The sequence below is a fragment of the Diadema antillarum genome, unplaced genomic scaffold (genome assembly GCF_040938485.1).
Source record: "Diadema antillarum isolate AM-2024a unplaced genomic scaffold, OU_Dant_1.0 seq00000937_RagTag, whole genome shotgun sequence".
In the NCBI taxonomy this organism is placed as follows: Eukaryota; Metazoa; Echinodermata; class Echinoidea; order Diadematoida; family Diadematidae; genus Diadema; species Diadema antillarum.
In genome coordinates, this window is record NW_027271788.1 from 31,456 (window position 1) to 43,669 (window position 12,214).

The window sequence follows — 12,214 nt, forward strand, 5'->3', positions numbered from 1 at the left end:
AGGCTATCCTATGGATATACAAGCACCATACTATTTGTATTAGATTTTGTTATCATTAATAGCGCTATTATTGTTGCCGTTATCATTGATAATTTCAATATCCTTAATTTTGTCACATTGTTAAAAAAAAAATATCATCGAGTCCCACTGGTTCCTTTCTTCCGACATGTTTGTTAATTTACAGATCAGCAGTTGCGATCTTAACAAATATTTCATTTGTAGAGGGAGACAAACTGAAGAAACTCAAACCTGTGTCTTTATCATTATTATCATTTTCATTATTCTTATTCTCATTATCATTATCAACATCATTATTATCATTATCAACATCATTATTATCATTATCAACATCATTATTATCATTGTCATTGATATCAACTCTACTATATCTTCTCTACTAGACATTTAAATATACCTTTTGTACATAGTTCAAATAAGGCACAGCGCTTATGAAAATCTACATAAAGTGTTGTACAAATAGATTTGATACATTTTTATGGAATCGTTCCAACTTAATCTTGATCATGATGATAGATCATTGCTGTAATATTTATTGTCATATCATCATGATATTCTAAGTGTTCTCCCAGAATGCACTGCAGGTGTCTTCGAATTGTCATTTCCGGCCTCGTGTTCATCTCCGTCTTGCTGACCATCACTCCGTGGTCGGATCACTTCACCCGAGATCACAGGACCAATCCGAGGTAAATAAATCAAACGTTTTCTTCTTCGACGCCTTTCTCTTTTTATCTCGCCTGAGCCAAAGCTGTTATATAAATCAGGAAATCTTTCTTCCACCTCCCTGTATAAATGTAGGGTACCTACTCTTTTGCCCAGGCAGGCTGAGGCAGCTCCCTATTTTAACACACGCACACAGAGAGCAATGTACTCGCACACAGAGAGCGCGACCGGCGAGCTGGGAGAATGTGCTTGCTCGGCCGTCACATGGTAAAAGGATATACATGTACAATCTTGAAAATTGTGACTTAAAAAAAAAAATCAATATTTACTTAATTCAAGATGCTCTTTTCATCGGTGACATTGGCTTGTCTCAAAATATTTCGTTCTTTAGATATTTCTGATCCTTTTTCTCTATTAAGATAGAGAGATATAAATGATCCGTACTATCGGTGATGTTTTGCAAAACGGGCTATCTTCGAGTTAGACTGTTTACGAGAGAAATCTGTCGATCGCACATCAAGGTTTTGTATGGTAAAGTCGGCTAACTTCGAGTTAGACAGTTTTATTGTAAAATATCAGTCACCGTACCGTCTAACTCGTAGTTAGCCGATTTCAACACGTTTGTAACAAGGTGACCTATACCACCATGAAGACCGCCCGCCGTATGAGAATCCATACCCATTGCGAGCCGCCTTCGCAGAAGGCTATTTTAAGTGAGATATGAATGAAAAAAACAACAACAACAACGTAGATTTTCTCCAAACTTGGTAGGTTGCAACCCAAGGGGGATAAACTCTCAAATTCTATATGCAAATGGGCACCATGCCCCCGGGACTCCACCCCATTCAAATTTAGGAATTTTTAACAATCTGGAACAAGAAGCATTATATGAGAAGTGATAGACCTGATTTGATATCAGTAGGAGCAAGTGCATTGATGACTGTATAGTTTCAAGTTTGTTCATGGCGGAGCCAGGGGTGCCCCCTTGGTGGTCGTGGGGAAAGGGGAAGGGAGGGGTCCGAATCAGGGCCTTACCATTGACAAAGTATGGTCAAATTTTCACCAAATTTTGGTATGGTGATAGATTAGATATTTGTAAAAATGGTCACAATTCAATACACCTAGCCTCCCTGGAGCGAAATTTTCTTGGCCTGGGGATAGTCAACCCCCCCCCCCCCCCAAAAAAAAAAAAAAACAACAACAACAACAACAACAACAACAGAAAATTATGCAATCTTTACCAATCTTCTTCTCACAAACCTGAATTGTTATAGCCAAGTTAGTGCTTTGAGAATCAATGGATAAGGGACTGTATAGTTCCACGCATGTTTGTCAGACAGATAGGGGGGGGGGGGGAGGTAAAAATTAATGGAGCCGATTGATATTCACATTTTCATCTTTTTGAAAATAATGGTCAGATTTTAACTAAGCCTAGCAGGGACTATCACTGGGGTGGTAGAACATGAAGAAAAATATCAGGTAATAGTCTTTAAGGATGGCTGGAAGGTGAACTTGCGACACTCATGTGAGGGCGAGACCCCTGCAGGCTTCTTGCTCTATAGTCCTTATTATCATACTCTTCCAAATAAACTTAGTGGTATCACAGCAGAGAAATATTCATTGAGAAAATGACTAATTGGTACAGACAGAATAACAAGGCGTTTCAATCTCATTCCTGCAAACATTGATACTGCATAAACTTTACACCTGCCATAATTAGTGTATATCCTTGCACTTTCATCGTTTACTTTTTAAAGTTTGTGACGTATGAAAGCTTCTTGTTAACCTGTTGAGTATGAATCCATGACGAGTTCATGCATACAAAGCATAGTGTAAAGGATCGGAGTATACGCAATTATACATTGTTTCCTCTTTTTTTTGACGGAAAATAAAACAAACTGAACTGAATTTATCTGAATGTTCCAGAACCTAAAACTGCATGATTAAAATCATGCATTACAATGATGGTTAACGGAAATGCGACATAATTATCTGTTCAGGCTCTTGCAGTGCATTGCTGTTTAAAAGCATAACAACTTGACGAGTATGACGTGGTGAATGCCATAAGTGACGTAATATGCTGCAAGTGTATCAAACTGCATTTACATCTTTTTATAATCTTTCATAATTATGTTTTGTATCAAATTCTAATAATTCCATGCTAAACCAAGAACTTGTGTGCTTACTTTCAGGCTGAATTACGCACCTCGCGTTCAGCCGACGGATAAGTTGAAGATCCAAGATTCTGATCGCAATGTTGTCTTCTTGAAAACCCACAAAACAAGTTCCACCACTACGGCTGGTATATTTCAGCGCTATGGTCTACGTCACAATAACACGTTCCTGATTCCTCAGTACTATCACATACTCTCCACCCGTAACTTGTTTAATGCGTCAAAGGTGAAACCCGCGCCGCCAGGGATCAACTTTAACTTTCTGACCAATCACATTCGCTTCCACCGGGCAGAGTTAGACAAAGTGTTTAAAGATGCGATATACGTGACTATACTTCGAGATACCGTATCCCAATTTGAGTCTTCCTTCACCTTCAACTACCTCGAATTATATTTGCCACCAAACTCCAGAAGTATCGAAGCGTTCCTAGGTGACCCGGAAACATTTTATCGGAGATTGAGGGAGAAAAGTTCACCATGCGCTCACATGTATCGAAATTATCAAATGTACGACCTTGGCTTAGCACCGGAAAATATGGATAATGAAAGTATCGTGAGAGAAAAAATTCAGGTGAATATTGTAATGTTCCTAATACTAAACTTCCATTCTTTTTACACTATAAGGAGAGTTCGTGGGATGTTGGTAAAGTTCACTTTGTATAGGTATGGCGCCTTGTTACTATGTCACGCGGGGGGAATGTATCATGTGATCATTATTTTTATTGTGCCAACTCCCTTGTCATACAGTGTACCAATTTATTATTGTCAAAAAAACGTGTCGTAGGGGCTCTATAGGAGCTAATAAGAATATCGGTGACCCACCATAACAAAAGGATCCGAAAGTCGCTGACAGCTGAGCGGAGAAAATCGAGTCTCGAGTCAGATCATCAAGACAGATCAAAACCACCATTTTGGGGTTTTTAGCATAATGTTGTACTGATCGTTCGTCTATCATCTCCCGAAATTTCGAAGCGAAATGATAACAGGAAAGGCAAGAAACTAGCGGGTTTTTTTTCTTTGCCATGATTTTTCTGATTTTCAACGCAACAGAAATGTGTAAGTCCGATTTTGGTTTTAGCGCCGCAGATAGACTCCGTCGCTAAGACAACGAGGAAGTGATGTTATTGGTCAGTGAGTGACATCAAGGTTACTGACTGGTCGCGCGTAGACCGCTGGCGCTAAACTTGAATGAACATCGCAGAAGTTACAATGATCGGACCTTCTATTGTCAAGAGATAAAAAATCGACCTCACTCGTCTTTCGGATCCTTTTGTTGTATGCGGATAACAATGAGTTTTAAAGTCTTAGTACGGCACTATCATTGCAATAAAATGACGTGGATAAGGTGTAAATATTCACAACTGGATGACACGCTGCTTACAAATTACAATAACAACAATAACATGATATATTTATCTTCGATACTTTTATTATGATGTCGATGTCATCTAGAATATCGCGTGTCATGCATTTAATGAACAGTCATGGTGATAAAAAAAATAATAAAAATGGGAAAAATCTGCATTGCTCCCTCATTGTCAGGAAGTAAAAAACAAAAATAATCAATTTCTAGCTAAAATTCTAAAACAACGAATAAACTTAACCGCTTCCGCTACTATGCTATACTGCTATATCAGCTTCTTCGACAATGCAATGTATAGCAATTTGCACATAACAAGTCTTCTCAAATTCTTCCCACTCTGACCTGATTGAATCACACGCAGGAACTGGAGACCGAGTTCGATCTCGTCATGATCACGGAGTTCTACGATGAGTCACTGGTCCTTCTCAAGAAGCTGCTCAATTGGGACTTTCCGGAAGTGACGTACCTCAGCTCGAACGAGCGAGTTGACGAATTACGCGCCAATTTAAGCGCCGAGCGCAAAGCCAAAATCCGGCAGTGGAATCACGCGGACGATCTCCTGTACAAGCATTTCAACCAAACGTTTTGGAAGAAGGTGTCGCAGTACGAGGGCAACTTCACAGAAGATTTGGCTACATTTCGAGACTTTCAAGCAAAGCTGATGACTGACTGCGTAAATTCTAGCCACCCGTTCCAGCTTGGCGACAGACGAGTTCGCCATTATCTCTTGAAGCAGGACGCCCCCTCTTGGTGTGATATTTACACTTTGGGTGATCAAAAGCTGACGGACATAATTAGAGATAGAATGATAGCAAGGAAGGTCCCGCTGTATCCACAAAATTGACCCTTTTTTCTTTTCGTCCACCAAGGTTCAGAGCGAATGGGTGCTCGATTTCCTTTGTTTTTTTGCAGAAAAACACAAAACTAGAAATGTTGCAATGGCGACTGGTATGCATCAGCCGTAATGTATGTTTCTCGTAATATACAATGTCTTGACAGTGTGTAATGTCACATAATTAGCAAAATTAGTAATAAGCAAAATGTTAAATTGACAGATTGGCCACAAATGTGCTGAACGTTCACTTTCCTTGAATAAGGTTTAACTGGATTAATGGCTAAATAATTGTCTGAGAGTGCAAGTATCTGTTTATTTGATGAATTTTATTTGACTTTTGACCCTTTAGTTTATGCATTGAGTAATTTTCAGGGCATGGAAAAAGTGTAATTTCAGTGTTAAATGGTGAAATATTAGCATTCAAACCTGGCCTTTGACCCTTGACTTTACGACCCTAAAGTTCTCAAGAGAATCACTGTCAGGTAGAACAAGCATAAATATGTATCAAGTTTTATGATGATACCTTGAGTCACTTTCGAGGTATGGAAGAAGTGAAATTTAGCACTTCCACTTGACCTTTGACTTTTTGAACTTTGACCTTTTGGCAAGAAACTTCCTACAGAATCTCTATTTGGTAATTATACAAATATACATATATGTATTATCAAGTTTCAAGAAAAATCCTACAGGCATTGCATACGTAGAAGCAAGTAGTGACATTTTGAGGAGTTGACCTTGACCTTCGATCCGGACCTGTGACCCCTGACCCCCAAATTCCCTAAGTTTACTACTGCCAGTCAGTAAATGCATATATATTAAGTTCCGCAAATAAAAAAAAAGGGTGGGGCTTAAACCATTTGTGAGATATGAAGAAAAATGTGAAATTTCAACATGACATCATGACCAAAATCTCCCTCATCTCTGGAGAATCTTTATTTGGTAGTACATGTAGACACTAAGTTTAAAGAAAATACCTCATGAGGCAAATCTCTCGTTTGAAGAAGCTACACCCCTGTAGACAATGCCAGTGTATATCTTGGCAATCAAGGACTTAAAAACCAAAGATATAAAACACCTGTTTCTTGACCCTGGCCTAATCTAAGCATCAGTCACCGCCCCGGGGGGGGGGGGGGGGGGGGGGGGGGTCACCCGCGAGAGGAGGAGATTGTTTTGGTTTTGGCATGGGCTATGTAGCTCCATGGTGCGTGTGTGTGTACGTATCTGTGTACGCATGCATTGTCAGCATCGGCAAACTTCTACAATGCTCTCCTTATTCCTGTATTTTCGTTATTTATGGGTCAAATTTTTTCGTTCGAAATTTAAAACGGATGACCATAGAATTTCTCAATAGAATATAAAATTGAAAACTTTAGAAAGAATAGAGAAAATTGAGTTCACTTTGAATGGTCTGCCACAGGCAGATATCCTTATCATGCTCTTACATAATATGACAGCTGTTGTAGTCATCAAACCCTGGCTTGGCCTCCAGATTTGCCACGCCTGAGTAGAAAGTTATTTTGCAATGGGCAAATACATATCCTCCCACTTCTCAAACGAGGACTCGTTAGGGGGGTATAGCACCCCATCAGCTTCGTTTGCCAATGGGGTCTCGTCTCAAACGGGGGTTTGACGGCATGTTCAGGCATTGCATGGATATGCGGTAAATAGTGAAATTTTGAGCATTTGACCATGAATTTTTGACCTTTGACCTTGAGCATGTGCGCTCAAAAGTTGATAGGCTCAACTTTGCCCACTCGACGTACATTACATGCCAAGTTTCATTAGGATACCTCAAACAGTTGTTTAGTTACGCTGTCCACAAAATTGATTACGGACGGAAGGACGGACGGAAAGACAGACGGACGAAAGGACGGACGGACGGACGGACAACCCGAAAACATAATGCCCCCGGCACAACTTCGTGGTGGAGGCATAAAAAATCTTTTCAGGAATACATCACTCATCGTTTTGAAAATGAAATCTCTCTACTGAAAAAATCATGACAAATGAAAAATTTGATGAGAACTGACTTGTTCTGTTTTTTCTCCTTTATGCAAATTAATTGTATGACCCCAACGGACCCGGTCCCGGGTCAGTTCTGACTCGGATTTTTTTTTTTCTTTTAGAGTGTCGATCATTTAGATTCACACGAACTGTATATGCAGTTAAAGGTCATGCCGCTCTTTTTATAGTTATATTGAATTTTATTCACTAGAATAATACTAGTAGGCAGTGGTCTTATTGTCTTATCGGTAGCGTGTAGTGATACCATGGAGAGAAAGACTGGCACGACTTGCGATGTATTCGGGAATAACCTTAACGATTTATGGCAATCAACTTTATCAACAATCTTTATGTACATAATAAGCATAGCCGAAAAATCTTGACTGGAGTCGAATGTTAGTAATGATTGTGCGCTTCGTTATAAAATGGGCTTTAGAATCTCTGCAATCTGATTGGTCAATTGTGACGCATTGATTTTTGCGGATCCACACTGAGCCTATATGCGTCCGGTAAAATCCGAACGCATGGCTCAAGTCTTGCATCACTTGCATTCACTGTGCTGTACGATAGCCCCCCCCCCCCCCCCCCGATGCTGTACGATGCCCCCCCCCCCCCCCCCCCGGAATTCAAGCTTGATAAATAGCCCAGGTAAGTTAGGGTTAAAGTTATCATTGCGGAGGGTCCCGTTGTAAATTTTTGAGGGGGCATATTACGGTATTATAACGAAGTCTTTGAGACCAGCAGTTTTCTTTCGTTCATAACCAAAAACCAAAGTTCATAAAGCGACATCGATAACCCTGTTGGGACTGTAATTCATACTTCGTTGTAACGAGAATGTCGATAACTGTGTTCGTTATAACGGGTGTGCACTGTGTCGCACTCTTGGTTTGATGAATTGACAATCTATCTTGATCCTATGGTATGTAATTATTGTATCGGAAACGGGCAACTACTCAGTCACACACACATGTACAAGCTATGCACACATTCACTCAATGAAAACTAACAGCCGATGCACGTCTGAGTCTGGTTACAGTATGCTGTTTTATTGGATCATCTTGGCAATGTGCTTTGTGTAACAACACAAGAACCAAATATTTTATAACAGGAACACAATAACAAAGAGAGAGAGAGAGAGAGAAAGAGAGAAATATATATTTCACAAAACTATTCTGACAACCTAGCATGAACTGTATGCATGAATATCAGCACTATGGAATCTAAATCATATACTAACAAACTACACTGTAGTCTAAACATGTATTGCCATAAAACAAGCAAAAATGTATTTACATTGTCATAAATATGTCTAACATTAACATAAAATTCACTGGATAAAAAAAGACAACATGAATGTGCTAACTTCAGCATCTGATAAGTCCAAATGAACCAAAAATACTGATTTTCATTCAAATTAACTCTATGCTTACAACCTGCTGCTCAGTTGAATATAATTATTGGTAAACTTGTAAAATGTACAATTATATACACGTCCCTCAAAGTTGGACTAGTGTTTCACAATCAAATGTAACAATTTCCCACAAGTAGATTCCACATTTAAAAATAAAGTAAAATGGCACCAAATTCTATCCTGCATCTGGGCCTGATTTAAAGGTAATTTCCCTCATTTACAAGCCTTAATAAAAGTTTTCAATGTCGGTTGAAATAGCTTGAAACTGGCAACTCACTTTTCTTTTTCTTTACACGATTCACAAATTTAACAATTCATCACATTCACCTACGCATCTCACGAATGGCTTTAAAAAGTGAGAACAATTTCAAAATCAAACTACAATTTCATAATGATTGTATTGAAAGAGAAAGATGGGAACGTCTATCTTGAAGCTACATTGTACTAGACATCTGGAGATGATGTTAATGGACATTTACCACGCCTGCAATGAAAGGCTCATACCTTTTCATGAAATCAATCATTACTACACAGTGTATAATATATGCATTTTGGCTCACAGGCACCAACCTAGCATAGCGTTGTCATGGCAACAAAACTTTGCATCTCAAAAACATCAGGAATACCAGAGAACAAGGGGGAAAAAAAGGAGTCAAATAACTAGAAAAAAATGGGATTACAGTGCACTCCCGTTATAACGAACACGGTTATAACGAAATTCTGGATAACGAAGTAAAAATTTGGGCTGCAATATCATCCACTCTATGTATTTCTATTGTTTATTTGTTCAGTTGCAACAAAATTGTGATATAACGAAAGAAAACTGCCGGTCCCGAGGACTTCGTTATATCGGGAGTCCACTGTACCTCTCCGTTCACATGCCATGCAGAAATCACTTTGGGGGTGAGACTGTAAGAATTTGGACAGGACATTGCGTAACTGATTATCTGACAATTCATATATCAAATGAAAGTGATTTTTTTCCCTAAAAATTTGAGATACAAGTCCTAGAAGCCCTAGAAATACTAGACAAGCTGACCTTTGACACTGCAGTCTCCAACCAATGACAGTGACTGTTGCAGGAGGAGAAACTATTTCAACTTGCTTACACAGACAAACTGTCAATTACCCTACAAATACCACGTACAACCATTATGGAATAGAAACAGTTGCATTCGTATTCAAAATCTGAACCTGTTTCCATGAGCATCAAAAATAGTAAAGTCATCAATCTTTGAGCAGATACTCGCACATGTGATGTTGTCATAGGATTCAATAAACTTTTGACCATGAAAAACATATTGATCAAGGAAGTGGAGGACTTCAAATGAAATAAGTGACTGCTCTGTTACTGAAGAAATTGCATCACAAAGTGAGAGAATTGCTCACTCATGAATGTTTTCTAGGACCCAGTGGTCACCTCACTGCTGTAGAAGAATCATTACAACTAGATTTCTTCCTTTTTTTCTGTGAAATTGTGAGAGGAAGCCAGTATACCTGTTTTTGTGTTATCAATCTAAATGAAAACACATCACACTGAAGTGTAATATGCATGTAAAATTATTTCCAATGCAGTCCTTTACACGTGCTTCGGACTCTCCTCTGACAAACACACGAAGACACCTTAACCCGTAGAGGACGTTGATTTTGCTACAACACGCATTTCCCATAGACACCTGCCCGAGTATACTCGGGACTCATCTTCAACGGGTTAAGGTTTGGGTAATTTTTGCTCATCAGAGCTAACATTCATTGACAACTAGACTGGGTTTGCTGTATTTGTTTTAATTTTCTTTCCCTTTTCACAACTCACATCATCAGGACTGCAAACAGTCCCACAATAACATCAGAGAAAATCCAAAGAGTAGTCAGGGAGATACAATACACTCCTGTTTTACCAAACATGGTAATAACGAAATTCAGGTTACAACAAAGTAAACATGTAGGCTGCAACATTACCTGCTCTTTGTTTTTAATTGGCTATGCGTTCGGTTATAATGAAACTGGTGGCCCCGAGGACTTTGTTATGACAGGAGTCCACTAAACTTGTGTTCTGAAGCATCTCCATGGGTAGAAATAATTCCTATTAAAAGAGATCTGTATATTCCCTTCTCAGTAGAAAAATCCCTTTATATGTAATCATGATGGAAATCTCTATTAGCAGAATCTGATTGTAATTGAGATGTTTCTTGTGTCTGAAAGCAAAAAATGATTCCTATCAGAGAGATGTGTACATTCTCTTCACAGTATATAAAGATGTGATAACACCCCTTTCAGACAGTGGATAAATCTCTCATGTAATCATGATGGAAATCTCTATTAGCAGAATCTGATTGTAATTGAGATGTTTCTTGCGTCTGAAAGTAAAAAATGATTCCTATCAGAGAGATGTGTACATTCTCTTCACAGTATATAAAGATGTGATAGCACCCCTTTCAGACAGTGGATAAATCTCTCATGTAATCATAATTGTAATCTCTATTAGCAGAATCTAATTGTAATTGAGATATTTCTTGCACCTAAAAGCAATGGATTGTAATCATGATTACAAAATCTTGATTACCAAATCAAGGTCCAAAAGGCCTTTTCATATCTTGATTTCTTCCATTTGTGGTTCACAATTTCTGTTCTAACAGGTTTTGATCTCCTAAACATGATTGACGAGGCAGTACTTATTCGACCTAACATGAACTTCCACAGATCACGGGACATAATGTAATCTGCCTCTGCTGCACAAGCTAGTGTCTGCTTTGCAAGTTTCATCATCATGTTACGAAGGTCATACCTCTAAACCTCATATCGAGATTGCAATAATGATTCATAACGATCATTACAAGAAAGATTTTCTCTATCCTGCGTTATTCTAAAACAGTTTACCATTTCTTTGTTTGTTTGTTTGTTTTTTGACATTCAAGCATGTGAACGTTTGGTAGCTCAAATTAAGATTAAAATCACAATTCATACAGATGATAATACGAGAGATTTCGTCATTGTCTGAAAGAGCTCTAAATTTTCACAGAGGGTCCTGTCGATTCAGGGAAACACGGCCACTTTGCAGCAGTCTGTTACTGCATGCATGTAGCTGTACAAATACCATACATTATCCTCATTCCTTACACATGCACTGCCTATGCAGGAAAATGAACATTATAACAATTCTTGTGTGCTTCACGAGCTCACTGCTCGCTGATCTTTACTTTTTCAGCTCATGGAAGCTGGCAATGGACATTAAAGCCATACACTGAAAACTCAATTTCCAAGACAACTGCACAGTACAGTTGTCAACCAATCTTACTTCTAAACTCCTGTGCCACTGAGATGCAGAAGGACTTATTGAGGAAAACTGGAGTAATTCCACTGAAAACACCAGACTTTTGGTCTACAACTTTCACAGTATCGCTCTATAATCATACCGTTCGAAGCAAACATTTTGACTTTAGACTGTGTAGCTACAAGCAGGCATTACTTTGAACTTGGAATTCTCCTCTGCTTTTGCGGGATGCAACATGGTACTGTATTTGGAGGGAAAGCAAAGCTGGTAATATATTAGACAAAGAAACAACATGGACTCCCCCCCCCAAAAAAAAAAAAAAACAAAAAAAAACAAAAAAAAAACATGCAGTCTGTGGTACGTGTGTAGCAAACTACCAACTTTTCATTTCCCCTTACACGTAATGCTTACCAGATCTGCCTCATTCCCCCCCCCCCCTCCTTTCCCAACCTTCTCCCGACACACACATGTCAAT

At 38.8% G+C, this 12,214-nt stretch overlaps 1 protein-coding gene across 1 annotated transcript; it reads left to right on the plus strand.

Annotated features, from left to right (window-relative positions):
* The first annotated feature begins 591 nt into the window (after nucleotides 1-591).
* Nucleotides 592-5,062, plus strand: LOC139741584 (galactosylceramide sulfotransferase-like). Its single transcript, XM_071652166.1, has 3 exons — nucleotides 592-704; nucleotides 2,874-3,408; nucleotides 4,580-5,062. Exons 1-3 carry the CDS (start codon nucleotides 592-594, stop codon nucleotides 5,060-5,062), a joined length of 1,131 nt encoding a protein of 376 aa, XP_071508267.1.
* Nucleotides 5,063-12,214: the final 7,152 nt, after the last annotated feature.